Here is a 15148-nt window from a genome sequence, read left to right on the forward strand (position 1 = left end):
GTCAGATTGGAGCAATCATTTTTTCCTATAATCCGTATATCGCATGTTAAAATGTTTGCTCGTTTTACTCTTCCATGATCGATGTGTCAAGGCACGCGGAAATGGACGTAAAAATATTACCCAACCCAAACATACCGCGATCCATCACTTGCATCACGATTTCAATGTAACAAATGATGAAATTTGCGAACAAGACTTCCGTTAGTGGAATCAGCTTTCAACCACGAGGACAGAAAACTGATAATAATAGGTGAAACGAGGATATGACGAAGAAAAGTGCAGTGACCTGTGCTTTGAAAATATCAAAGAACCGAAGTGCAGGCTTTAATGATTCACCGACGGTAAGTCAAGCAAAGCGTCTGCATAATCTCAGTAACATGACGCAGACCCCGTTTTATACACAGAATCAGAGAGAAGGTGGTCTGGTTTCTTTAAGAGGAAGAGCAGTAGCAGCTTCGATCATCCGTATCAGGAGCGATAACTTCGCAGATAACGAGCGATTCAAAATATGGCCTCTTGACGTCCGAACAACAGCTAAGTACACTCAGGAAAATTTGGTAGCGAATCTTGAGTTTGTACCAAGCGTATAAAATGGTTGATTTTACGTGAAACGATACGAGACTAAAGAGTTTGAAACGTGAAAAAAATTTTCTCGCAGACCCTTACTAGGATTATCATTATTCACCATAACCGAAAACTGGAGTTCGAGGTAAAAAATGAAGATGAACATTATACCGTAGTTACGTCGATGAATTAACATTTTCTTTACAATTTCAGTATTTTCAATTTCTGTATCTCTCAACAGATTTTCGTCGCTCGCGAATAACGTATGCGATATGTTTGAGTTCTCGTTCCAGCTTGATAGATCAAAATTCAGGAGTTTCACATGGTTTCCAATGTGTCGTACACCGGCGCCAGGTGGAGACTTACAGACAAAAATGGCTACCGTCTACTTTGGCTTTGGTGTAAACTACGGTCTGCCCATTGCATTCACCCTCGGGCCCCTCCTCTAGTCGTCGCACATAAAAAGAGACCCGTAGAGTTCCTCCCGCGGGTCAAACGACGAACCAGGTGGGGTTCGACGACCGCCACCGAAACCAAGGATACATACTATAATTCATGCTTACGTACGACGTGCGTCACTGTGTACGTCGTGTGCGTGTATGATACGTGAATAAATACATAAACGAAACCCGTCCGAAGTCAGCAAAAGCTACGAATATCTTCGCATCGCCGTATTCGAATCGAATTTCGATCGTGAATAACGAACGAAAACTCGTCCGCGATTTTTTCATTCTTTGGAGCTTTTTAATCAAGACTTATCGTCGCACTTCGAGATCCTTGGTTACACGATGTTTCGGTGTAACGTTAAAAATATCAAATACTCGTACACGAAAATCGTGACCACGTGACCACGCATTCAAATTTCGAACAAGTCTCGTTGTCGTCTGTTTTTTTTTTTTCTTCTTTTTTTTCCGTTTCATCCTCGTTGTTCGACATATTCGAGCCTGATGAACTCGATGAGAACTTTACAAGGTTTCATGTTTCACCCACACTTTTTCCCCAAGTTCGAAGACGAGAAGTTTGTCGATGGTTTTAGATTTCCAATTCAACATTGTACCGATGATATGCGGAATATCGGAACAAAGTGAGCAATGTTCCTTGCTTCTCGCTTGAATAATCTTTTTTGCAAAGTAAGTGAGTTATGGTAAATAGTAACCGCTTGTGCCTAGCGAGAACTACATTATGTATTATAACGCGAAAGGTGAGCCTTCTAATCCTTTCACTGCACCGTTGCGACCGAGCGTGACGATGCTTGCAGTATGGTTAGTAATGTTTTCGGTTAAGATATGGTGCGTTCGGCCCATAATCTATACGGCATTGTCTCACGGTTCAGGTTGACGGGCGGATTTCATTCCGCTTACGGATGATCTCATTCTGTTGTACGGAACGATTTTGGACTGTAAGTTTCACCTTACGAAAGAATCGGTGTGCTTGAATTTGGAAAGATTTAACTCGGTGTAATACAAATATTTTAAGTGCGTGCGAAAGTTTTCTTCAAAGTTATTACCAAAGTTGTCTGAAAAGAAATCTCGCGCGGTATCGGTTGCTCGAATTTTCATTCGAACAAACTTCGAATACATTACGAAAACAACGTGCTGTAATATTTCTGTACTTCAGTTGTAGCTGAAACATTTCAGTTTCATGCGATCACTCACAATCAGTATGCGTCATAAATATTACAAACTCTGCAAAGTTTCGTTTCTGCGGTGTTTCGGCGATATTTCAAATTTGGAAAAGTAACGGTTCTGCAATTTTTCTATAACACTGCGAAACGAAGCTGATGTGTTCGAAACCTCGCAGAGTTACACTGCTGCAGTGTAAGTACGTATTCAAAATATGTACGTCAAACCGTGGTTGCAAATAATGCTTTACTTTTTTAATTGCAATATTGTTTTCATTAAAACATTAAATTTAATGTTTCAATGGAAATTATTTCCATTGAATCATTAAGTTTAATGTTTTGATGGTAATTATTTCCACTACATCATTAAATTTAATGTTTCGATAAAAATTATTTCCATTGAATCATCAAATTCAATGTTTTAATGGAAATTTTTTCCATTCAATTATTAAATTTAATGTTTTAATGGAAATTTTGTCCACTACATCATTATATTTAATGGAAAATATTTCCATTAAATTATTAACATAGAAATGAAACGAAGAAAAAAGAAGGGAAATGTTGGGGGAAACTGCGAGGGCATTTTACCAAGATGTTGTTTTGTTTTTTTTTTTTTTTTTTTTTTGTTGCCATGTAAGAGCTATTTATTTTGATAAAGCTTTTCCAGCAGTGCCAAGTTGAATCCGAATCGGCTCTTCTCAGGGTTGCAAATAATGCATTACTTCTTTAACTGCATTAGTGTTTTCATTAAGACATTAAGGGAGCTTTCCAGTGTGACAGCCCGAAAAATCGCTGTTTTTCGCGATTTTTTTTTTTTAAAGAAAAAATAATCTAATCGATCTGATTTTTTTTTGTATATTAATTGGGTATTGAAGAATACAGAACAATTTTTTAAAGATCGATTTATTTATTAATTAATATCTATAAAAATGATGAAACAATCGTTGCAGAAAATGCACTTGGATGTGGTGTCCACGTTGGGGGTCACAATTTTGATTTGAAACAAAAAACACAAAAAGATTATTGATCGGTATATAATTGGCTTTCGTGCTATGGAAGCTTTTTTTTTTTGACATCTTCCTATTTTTTTGTAAAAAAAACTGCCAAAAAAAATGCTAAAATCGATACTTTTTGTTCGAACCGGCGCCATTATATAATTTATAAGCCAATTATATACCGATCAATAATCTTTTTGTGTTTTTTGTTTCAAATCAAAATTGTGACCCCCAACGTGGACACCACATCCAAGTGCATTTTCTGCAACGATTGTTTCATCATTTTTATAGATATTAATTAATAAATAAATCGATCTTTAAAAAATTGTTTTGTATTCTTCAATACCCAATTAATATACAAAAAAAAACCAGATCAATTAGATTATTTTTTCGTTAAAAAAAAAAATTGCGAAAAACAGCGATTTTTCGGGCTGTCACACTGGAAAGCTCTCTTAAATTTAATGTTTCAATGGAAATTATTTCCACTACATCGTTAAATTTCATGTTTTAATGGAAATTATTTCAATTACGAATTGAAAAAGTAACGGTTAATGCATTACTTTTTCGTTAAAAAAATTTCAACCCCGCGTGAAACTTTGTACGGAAAAATGGTTTCCTACAGTGTATACATAAAAATATTTCCAACGTCGCAAAGTAACGTTTCTGCGATGCTTCGCCAATATCGCGCGACGTAGCTGAAAAAATAACTTAAACTCGTACATTTGCGTTGCTGCAATGTGAACTAAAATTTTTCAAACGTTGCAACGTTGAATATCTGCAATGTTTCAGCAATGTTAGACGCCGTGTGGATGAGTATAAAAAGCACGAGCATTCTTCAACGGCCTAACCAACCGGTTACTCTACCGACTCGCTTTGGCATTCGCGTATGTATATATGTACGAAAGTATATACCGCGTGTATACAGCAAGGTAGGAATTATTATACCTATCCGACGTACAGGTTGCGCAGGATTATCCTTGAGTTCGATATGCCTGTACTGAAACTAAGCCGAACCTAATTCTTCGTTGACAGTTCTCTACACTGGACTATAATACCTGCTTTAAACGAGTATCGCACGGAATGTAAGCTAAACGAACATAGAATCGATGAAAATATCGAACAAACTTGGTTCGCTCAGAGCGACGATCAGCCTCCATATCCGAGAACCTGATCTTCAAATATCCGACAACATGAGGGGAAGAGAGACTTTTTTCCCGTGATAATAACGCTATCCAGTTTGGCTGCGGGTTTATTTTACATACAGGGTGTCCGATTTTAATTGGTACAGGCATGCGGGTAGAAAAAATATTTCGAACGACGTTTTTAGAGGTTTGAACGAGACGACGAATCGTCGTGACTCGAGAAACATACTTCTACAAATCTTATCTTTTCCGAAATACTTGAGAAACTCACTTAAAAACGGACACCCTGTACATGTGTTTGTCTTACAGCTTCGGTTGGCTACATGGAAACCAGTAGCCACCAGGACTGCAAGAAGGTCGAGTCGTTCGAACCGAATCAACGAGTATGGTAAAGACTGCGGAGAACTCGTAGAGATTTCTCACAAGAAAACCCGTCCCTCTCCTTTTCAACTTATGGGGTTAAGTCGAGCGTCATTCGTTCGCTCGCCAAATGTCACCTGGAATTTATTAATCGATTTCGAGATCGATGCTCGGTTTCCGAAAAGATTTCACGGTGCGAAGAAATTTTTCCCAACATTTTCAACCGTTCCTTTTGTCTTTTCTGCTTCATTTTCAATCGATAATGAAATTATCGTGAGTAACCACTTGCTGCCGGCTTCCACCACGCAAATTGTCGTCTTTTCAGCCCTGCAGTTTCGGAATAATCGAATAAAGCTTATTTCCATGGGGTGAATAATACGCAAGCGGCCGTTTTCTACGGGATTAAGAAGCATGGCTGAGAGGCGATCGAGGGTGAATTTTAACTAAGGTCGTTGTTTAGTCGTTTTTGGACCAAGTGAATCTGAAGTTAAGAAAATAAGGAGAGTCTAAAAACAGCAACATGTTATTTGGACCTACAGTGATGACCAAAAACGAAACGGATCGCTGAGACATGTGACAGAAATGAATGCGAGCCGATTCGAATGCCACAAGCTAAGTTACCGACAATTTGAGAAAAAGTTTTAGACTGGGATCAGAACGTTCGAAATACTTGAAATGTGGTTTTCTGAACCGATTCGATCGTCTTGGGACTCATTTTGCGTTTAAAACAATCGAGAAATTTTGTATTACAGTGCAGTTATACCGCGCAAATTCATATTCAGGCATATTTTGATTATCGGAGCTTCGGTTTACATTCGGAGAAAAATTGTAGCTTAAAATGAAAAAGAAAAAAAAAAAAAAAAAAATCTATTCGTCGAAGCTTTGTGTGGAAAATTTTCTCGCAGAAACCCAATATTTTGTTTCAAATGTCAAAATGAATGAAACAAATGTTTCGAAATCGCAAAAAGTTTAACTGAATAAAACATAGTTTTAAATACGAAATCTCGATTTTGATTCAGTCGATTTAACGAAGCAGTACTTTTTTCATGGTATTATAAAAATATTGAATACCCTCTGATAAATTCGTTCACTAAATCTATTCGGTGGATAAAGATTAGTAAAATTTACGAAATCATGAGAGCTACTGATTGATTACCGCTATCAAATAATATGTTGTGTCGTAAATGTAAAAAAAAATTTTGTCGAAGTGACAAAATACATTCTATGGCGCTTTAAAAATCCTTTCTCGCAAAAGAAATAAGATGAGTAATTGTTAGGATGGGCTCCAGGCATCTGTGTTTTATATAATCAGCGGAACTAAATAATTATTCGTGATCTAATATCATTGAATAGGCCAATCAATTCACAACGGCATATTTTTTTGGTTTTGTTTGATGCGGTACTTGATTCTCGTAGCATAAGTCAAAATGGACCGACAATTTTTTTTCGGTTACAACGTTAAACAGTCATTTTTCAATCTTCAAAAAAATATTTCGCTGTGTAGATCTGATTTCTTAACCGGAACAGAATCTACGTTGAGAAAAATTTCATCTTCTACAGCAGCTAGAAAAATTCAGTAAAACAGGTATCGTTATAAAAACTGTTTGAATGTTGTTGGAATTACGAAAATCGAGGTAAACGTAACCATTTTTAGCTGTTGTCGATCCTTTTTATGGTAATTGCAACGCTAAATCAGTTTCTGAGGTTTACTCTACTGTTTCAGACAAATAATGCTTCAGCGTCAATTTATTATTGCACAAGCATTAAATTTTCGCAACAGTTGCAAGAAAATATAGTAACAGTGATCGTAATGAGAAAGAATAGTAACGGATACCAGACTTTTTGGTAACAGCTAGAAAACTAATTTTCATTTTGTACCTAGAACTATAGTTTTCGATTATGGTAAAAAATCAAAATAGTTAAAAAATTTCTCTCAGTGATATGGGATTGTGGTTCCAAACATTATGTTTTCGGCTCGCTATAAAATTGACTAATCTTTTTGGTCAAGTAAAAATAATGTTTAGTCGGATGTATTATTTTGGTCGTTACGACTCAAATTTTTTTTCGGAATTTATCGTTTATTTTCTAGCTTCTCTGCTGCGTCAAATCTCCTGTGTAATTAGCGCCGATCACTCGTCCTTCTCTGCTGAGGCTTCATCATCGAAACTCTAATTGCTCTCAGAGAGCGTCAAATTCAAAGCAGGGAGCACGTCGTCTCGTTATACTCTCCATCATCGTGATTACGTCACACGTTCACCGTGCATTGTTCAATGTGCCAATTAAACGCGAAATATGCCTGAGACACGAACCGCGGAATAATGATTGAACCGAAATTGGAGCTTTTCGGAAGCTTGACAGAGCAATTCGTTACGTGTTTATACTTGTCCGGAAACGTGTAATTACGTTATTTTTTCCACTCCAGAGGCAATATTACGGGGGTCACATTTAAATAGACGTACCGGCGAGATTTGCCATCAAAAGTGAATAAAAAAAAAAAAAAAACTTTCCGTATTACTTTGTAACTTCCTTTTATGTGTAAAAAATTTGAAAGTATTACATAAATTTTACTACTTTTACTAGTTAATAATATTAAGGTAAGGAAACATTTTTAGAAACGTCACTATTTCGCAACTTTGGAATTATTTTTCGTCGCGTCGGCAAAGGAAATTGTTACTAATGCTCGTCTGAAAAATTCGTTTTATTTTTTTATTGAGGTAGCTCGGTCACCTCGTCGGCCGCGAAATCAATCAAGCTAGAAAAAATTCATACTTCGATATATTCAAGTTAAAAAGTACATTTTCACGTGTGCCAAATTTCACTGTCGGAAATGTATTCCTTGACGCACAATCTTGCCAAAGAACTGATATCGAAAAGCTCCGTTTGCAAAATAAATATATTTTTGAGTGATAAAATTTTTCGAAAGGCGATTGTAATGATTCAAAATATTCCAAAAAATCATCAGGTAATGGATTTGGATTGAAAGTAATTATTTGTGAAGAAAAGTTAGGGTCAGCAGAATTGAAAAGCCGCCAAATTCCAAAAGATGAGGAAATATCTCATTTAGGTTCTTATTTAAGTAAACGAATCAGTTCACCAAATGTCATTTCCCAATTCGAACATTACCGACAAACAGAGACATATTTTAAATAACCTTTTCGACGCAGAAAAATAATACGATCCTTCGTAATTGGGCAAATAACATCGAAGCTTTCGTACACTGGCCTAGAAGGTAATTTAAAACTTGGTCAACTATAAAAAAATCACTGCGAACGGTTAATTTAAGCTGGTTAAATATTCGGCCGATGCTGATTGATAGAACGAAATTTTAGATGCTTGATTCCATCTGATGATTTCTTAGCTTTAACTTTAACTTAGATTGAATATTTTATTGCGGTATGTTCGTTTGTTACTCGAACAAGTGAGAATAGGTGAAATCTCAAAGGTTCTCAATCAAGCTTGACCGATAGAAATTTGAGACACACAATTTAAACTGCACTCGTGTGCGACTGGCCGAGTCGGTTGTTCGATTTGAAAATGGATCGCGTTGTGTTTATTAGTTCCGCCTTATTCCCGTGGGGACACGATTCACATATAACAGCTATGACAACATACCAACAGAGTTAAAGTTCTTCCCCCTCCTTATACATCGATTGTGAGTTCAGTGCAGGACGTGAATCACGGTTTACAAAATATGTGGTCAGTGCGGCGATCGAGGCCAAGCCCAAAGTAAATAAAATAGAAAAGTTACTGAAAGTAGATAATTATACGCGGTTCCAGCAACTCTCGAGTCATGGTGAGTGCATAATTAATGCAGATGATTTAATAATTCACGGAAGGATACAGATTCGCGATTAATTCGCACCCTAATCTGGAATTCGTACTGTTTTGCAAATTCATTAATTCTTCAAAGTTATTCCAAGCTTGCAGGAGAGTGTTTTTCACCAATATTTCGTTGAGTCAACATTGCAACAATTTCTCTTCCGTATATGAGGGTGAAGTTAGTAACGTTGTTGCGATGATTAACGTTTCGAAAAAACCGTTATGTCCCAGTTGCAATAATGTTTAAAATTCAGTGAATCGTAAAAAGGCAAGAACTCGACTACTTCAAAGTCACTGTAAACCTGAAATATAGTAATTTTTCGTTGCGTCAAAGTTACTAACTTCAGCCTTGTTTCCATATCTCGAATCCATCCAGCTTCACGTTTTTTTTTTAGAACTTCAATGTATACACGAAGCCATTTTTAACCGCAGCTGCGGATCCTGGCTGATCCCATAGGAAGAACCCCATGGGCAGATTTCTCGGTTCCAGAAACGTGAACAGCTGGCGCATCTTGGGTCGAATAATAAACGGTTTAAAATCATTTACGTTCAGACACTTTTGGTACCGTTTTGCAACGCAGTCATTGAAACCTAACCGCAACGATGCTCTCACGAAGAAATTTGCGTGAATAAGGTTTTCGCTAACGGCGAGATAGGAGAAACTTCCCAAGCTTAAGTTCTGTGGAGAAGATGGAAGAACCCATCTGCTCAGTTTTTTTTTTCTTTTTTTTTTCATAACGTTAACACGTGTGAATATGGGACATTCCAAAACATTTCGACTTGCTCGCGATCCACGCCATCTTCAATTTCATTCTCCAGTGCACGTTGCTTGCGAATCGCAAAAATGCAATTTCCACAGTTTCGGTTTATTTAGAAAATGGGCTTTCCATCAACAACCGTACGGTCCTCGAAATTCAACAGTTAACCGCATAATTGATTTCAATGAAATTAATATAACGAATTCTTTGCCGAAAGATAAAAACTTTCGATCCGGAATGAAAATTGGTGTGGATTTAATTTGAAAGAAACGAGCAATCTGATTTAAAAATAGGGGATTTGATCACAAACCGTAAAATCCTCACGCTGGAGATGTTTCAATAACAATTCATTTGGTTAAATTTTTCAAACCAGATATCGACTAATTTTCGCTTTAGTGTTAGACTGAAAAGTTTCGTTTTTTCGCAAAAACTCACTGACATAAATTTCATTGATTAAAATTAACCACGTTGTCAATTGATTTCGCGAATCGATCAATCGCAAGAAAACCGATTTCTCTAAAAATGACCAATTTTGCAAAACCTCTTTATCCGCGTCGTCGAATAGGAGAACAGAATTGAAAACAGTGAGGATCATGAGCGGGTTCGAAATGGCCTGGAACTCCCCATACATGTACACAAATAAACGGCTCCTCGGGTCGCTTTCTACCGTCTCTCAGAGAATTAAGCCAGGACCAGTTTTAAAACCTAACATCGAATTCGTTTCCTCCGATCGATCGGAAGAACTTGGAGTCGTCTAAGAGCTCAACGATGTCGGTTGACCGAGGATCGTACAACACCGTAATCGCGTTTATCTCATAGGGGGTGAATAAATATTTTCCGAATGATTCGTCACCGCTAAATCCAGCTCTTAGTTTTTCGTCTCGAGTTGCTGGACGGCTACATACCGATATTCGGAGAGTGTTTCCAGCGTGGGTTGTGGCTCTTTCGAGCGGATGGTGGGCGGACGGATGGTTCCCCATGGTATCGATGCCTTTGGCTCAGGTAGTAAGTCGGGGGAAATATCCGAGGACAGGTAGTCGGTCAGTCGCGTTTACGTTCGTGTCGATCCGTGTTGGAATATATATATTTTCCAGCCTTCTCAGGGACGCGAAGCTGCACAGGTGCGGCCGGTTGCGTTAATCGAACGCCAACCGCGCTCAGTTGTCAATTCGCGAAAACTGCAACCGCCGTTTCACGCCGTCGTCATCGGAGTGCCCGATAGCCAATTTTGTCACTCCGATTCCCGTTTCACCGACAACACAAGCCTCGGGGATTCGAAACTCACTCTCGATCACCGTCCCTCGACACTTGACCTCGTCGACCTTTTCCGGCCTCTTTCTTTCTAAACTTCACGAAAAACGTCACAACTTCGAAGCCATTCCCGGCTGCCGCCCACCGCCTGGGCTTCTTCTATCCGTACTGACAAACGGGAAACGGTCAAACTTGGCTCACCCAACCTGCCTTTCTTACGATGACGTCACTCAAGAGTCACTGATACACCGCCGGCTTCTTCTCACTTACGACGCGATTCCGTCGTTCGAAATTTCCAATTCGAATACCACCCGCCGTTCGAAATTTCAAAACCGAATCGCGCCCGACGTTCGAAATTTTGAAACTGGACTTGCTCCCGCTGTTCGAAATCTAGGTCAATACTGTTGAAAACTTGACTCAACTTTGCCGTACGAGATGTCAAACCTTGAGATAATACCGACGTTCGAAATTTGAAAACTTTGCTTGCTCCCGCCCTTCGAAATTCGATAACTCGGCTCGCTACCACGTAACGGTTTTATTCGAACGCCCGAAGCGACGTTCCGTTGTCATCGAGACAGTTCAAATATTCGTCTGTGGTAAACAAACGAGTTTTAACGATCAATTTTGAATGTGAAATTCAAGTGATCGGCATTCACATTCGAGTGGCCGTTCTTATATTCGGTTTGCGCGAGTTTCACTCGCCATTTTGAAGACCGAACCTCTTTCGGTAAGCACCTGTATCGAGTTTATTAATCGTGCAACAGCTGTCACGAAACCTCTGCTCTGAAAGTGTTCCCACGTTTTTCCGTTGGCGCAACGTTCCGCTCAGTTCATAATACACTTCCGGCGACCCCACCGGAACTCGGAACTTCGTATGATCTCTCGCTGGACTAATTATTCAAACAATCGAACGCAAATCGAACAATTGATATCAGTATTCCCAAATGGTAAAGAATCCTCCTTTCACATCTGCAGAGATCTTCTCCTCTTGACTTACAAACTTGGTAATCAACCTTTTATTGCTTTCGTTTAAATCGAGAATTATTGCGAACGAAACCGACAACTGTAAACATTGAAATTCACAATTTCATTAACTACACTTGACGTTTATATTCCAACCGCATCCGGGAGCGTCGTTTGTTTTCCGCTTCATAGTCTCTTGTTGTTTTTCTTTTATACCGTTTCTTTACAATGTAGTAGGAAAAATAGCAATATATCAGACTCGGAGTATGAGAAATTCACTTGATCGAACAACGAATATCGACGGTCAATCTACGAACGATTACCGCTTTCACGTCTCGGTGAATTCCGAATTCCGGATTCGAACACGACAAGAACGACACTTTTCTACACGAATATCACACAAAACACGACAAGATGGAAATTGGACGATATCGAACCGTTGAGGCCGTTTTCGATGACGATTAACGGCTGAACCACAGCAGCCGCCGCTGCGTTTTTCCCCCCAAACCGAATGCGGTACGCGTACCCAGAATACTACGCGGCTCGTTCGACTCGATTCAAACTTGTACTCCACGAGGCGTTCTTTCTGCCTGCTGCCCGGTTCTCGTTGTAAGAACTCTCGGTAGTGGGGGGAAATGCCGACGAGGAGTGCGACCGCCAGGAGGGGGGGGGGGATCGGCTTGGAACGAGAGGTCTGATCCCATAGCCTCTCTTGTTCCCTCCACACAGAGCTATTTATAATATCGTATAACTCGCATTTCAGTTACGGTTGCATACATATATAATATATATGTATAGGTATAGTTACATTCTCTCGGCACGCATCGTGTACCTTGTACCTATCGGTAAATATTATACCCATCTTACGGTAAGGTAACGAAGAAGACTTACGGAATGAAACGCAGAAAGTGAAAGTATAGATGTGAAAATTTTTTCAACAACCGACAAATTTCGACAATGTCTTTTATAGATCGTAAGATACATCGGTTTTCGACGTTCGTTTTTGTCTCGAGTATCAATTTTTTTCTAATATTGTAAACGAGTATTTTATAGATGATAACAATAATCAACAACAATTTCTCTGGCGGAAAAAGATACGCGCTGAGGAAACTTTTTATTTCAGGCACACACCTTGGACGAAATACAATTTAACGGGTTTCGAAAATGAATTGGAAATTTTTTGAAGTGAATTATTTTTTTCAATCTCATGTGGTATTTACTAGAACAATAACAAATTAGAAGATTACGAGTATTCTTGACGATTGTCAATAAGTATCTCATGAACGGTGAAAAATAAATCCATCTTCAGATATATTTCAAAAATTTTAATTTCTCGGTAAAATTTTGTACGTAAATAAAAATTCAATAAACTTTAAATAGTTTTCGTTTTATTTCATGTGAAATTTATAACTGTAGTATTTCATAAAATAACAATATTATGCGGCCAGAATTTTGCTAACATTCCTGAGAACAAGAAAAACTTTGAAACATTATTTTGAAAAACTTCAAATTTCATAGTACATTTACCATATAAATTGAAGTGTTACCGCAGATTTCAAAGACGAAACAGTGAAAAAAATTAATAAAATTCTCAATCAGTGTTTCATAAAATAATAATAATAATAGTAACAACAACAACAACAACAACAATAATGATAATAATAATAATAACAATGAACAAGAAATTTGTGAATATTCGTCAAAATTATCATTTTGAAAAATATCGATGTGGGCAGAAAAAGCTTCTGACACACTCAGACTTTCGGTGCGTATATGCAGAAATTTCTCCAGTTTTTAAAAATTTTTCTGGTTACGATTCTGTGAAGTTTAAGGAAACTCTCATTCGCAATCACCTTCAAAACTTACTAAATTCTTTCAGTACAGCAAAGGTCTTCGAATATGTCGTAGAGGTTCTACCAAACATGTTATCCCAATATGGTAATTAATTTTTCGGTTCTGCTTTGACCTTAACAAACATTCAAAGATCAAGAAGCAGAAAGGAAGAAAAAAACAGTAAACAAGTACAAAAGAATCCTCTTCGTTATTTCATATTTGTTCATGATTTTTTTTTCTTCTCTTGTCTTTTCGTTTTGTCCATTTAAAATTTTTTGTTTTTTCCTGTTTTTTTTTCTATCTTTCCTTATGCAGAGAACGTCAATCGGGGGTTTTTGCAGAGACTCCTAGTGAAGGTTTCACCGTCGGTAAAGGACGAGGTGAGCCTGCCTCCGTTTAATGATGGGGAGAGAGAAAGAGCGAGAGAAAGAGAGAGTGAGAGTTGCGCAGCTGCCACGGCAAATGGTCGTACATCTGCTGAAGAACAGAAGAACTGCATCCAGCAAAGTCTAGCTAGGCGAGTGACGTTAATACCCGGCTTACAGACGTGCCTTCCTACCTAGAACTTCTTACCACGCATTTACTTACCAACAGAAATATAGCGTAACTCTTCAGGGGTAAGAACCCGCGTTGAGGGACGGAAATCGAGGCCAAAAAATGTGGAACCAGAAAGGGAAAATTGTAAGTGCGAGGAGTGAGGAAAAAATGCAAGGGGGATTAAGAGAAAGGGAAGAAAACTGCAACTGTTATACTCAGAAACCGATTTGTACAATTATTTCGCACGGCAATTACTGACACGCAAATTTGTCAAATTTTGAACAAAGTGATAACGTTATATTATATATTATAAATTGGTAAAAAATTTCTTTGTCTAAACACCAGCGGAAAATTCAAGTAATTCGATTTAGAGGACAAATTTCTGTTACTTTAATTCAGTGTTGTCAGAAATGCTAATTGAAGAGTCGAATATTTGAATGGAATAATTGAAATATTGCTAGAGATTTTCTTTACATTTTTGAAGAAGAAAAAACTGCTGCGTAAATCCCACGCAAGTACGCAAACTCGATAATTTTAATACAAAATCCGAAAAATGTCGAATTCATGATATTAAAATATGTATATATTCTAAAAAATAAATTATGATTGCGTTTTGTACTATATTTATGAGTTTGACATAAAATTTTGGTGTGCATTATTTTATTGATTGAAAGTTTAGTTTAAAGATCATCGAAATTGTAATTGGTGTCGCTTCTATTTTTGAAAAACTGTGTGCACGAGCAACAAAAAGCTGTTCTTCAATCTCGAATAGACGTAAATTGTTCCCTCTTCGCCTGTAATGTCTTTATTACGCAACCAAGAATGCACAAATGTAAACCTGATTGCCTACCTGAGGCGCAAAGTGGCCGATTCTCCGTCGCCAAATTTCAGTATTCCTCCAGCCATCGAGTTTATCAGCTGTCATGTTTTCCGCTTCACCGCACGACTTTCACCGATAAAAAATACTCGATTGATTTCTGTCTTGCAGATGGAACAACGGATGAATAAACTAATTACAAGTGCCACGCAGCGTGGATTTGCATTTCTGGCAAAAGCGCGATCGCGATTGACATCGAGCGTTTTAGTTACCCGTTGCTCTGCTGCGATTGCGTAATATTTCTCTAAAATAACCAGTAAGCATCGGATGAGAACCGGATTTAATGAGCCAACTGGAAAAATCAAGTTATGTCCTAACAATGAAGACGATTGTCTTTTAAAGCAGGGCGGAGTCGAGTGCCAGACTAATTGAAAGGCGCAGATCGCTGGTTTAATTATTATTATGCTCGTGCAGTAGGCATACATTTC

At 38.0% G+C, this 15148-nt stretch overlaps 1 protein-coding gene across 3 annotated transcripts in view; it reads right to left on the minus strand.

Moving 5' to 3' along the window:
• The window catches only part of LOC124299261 (protein numb), a 97457-nt gene that overhangs the window by 31918 nt on the left and 50391 nt on the right, over positions 1-15148 (minus strand). The window contains exon 1 of one of the 3 annotated variants that reach the window (XM_046752339.1): positions 10165-12043. The exons of the other annotated variants lie outside the window; for them this stretch is intronic. Within the exon in view, the coding sequence (XP_046608295.1) occupies positions 10165-10239 (75 nt within the window). The 5' untranslated portion in view covers positions 10240-12043. Of the gene's footprint in view, positions 1-10164; positions 12044-15148 lie in introns of those variants that run through there. 3 annotated transcript variants of the gene reach the window in all.

The sequence above is a fragment of the Neodiprion virginianus genome, chromosome 2, assembly GCF_021901495.1.
Source record: "Neodiprion virginianus isolate iyNeoVirg1 chromosome 2, iyNeoVirg1.1, whole genome shotgun sequence".
Lineage (NCBI taxonomy): Eukaryota > Metazoa > Arthropoda > Insecta > Hymenoptera > Diprionidae > Neodiprion > Neodiprion virginianus.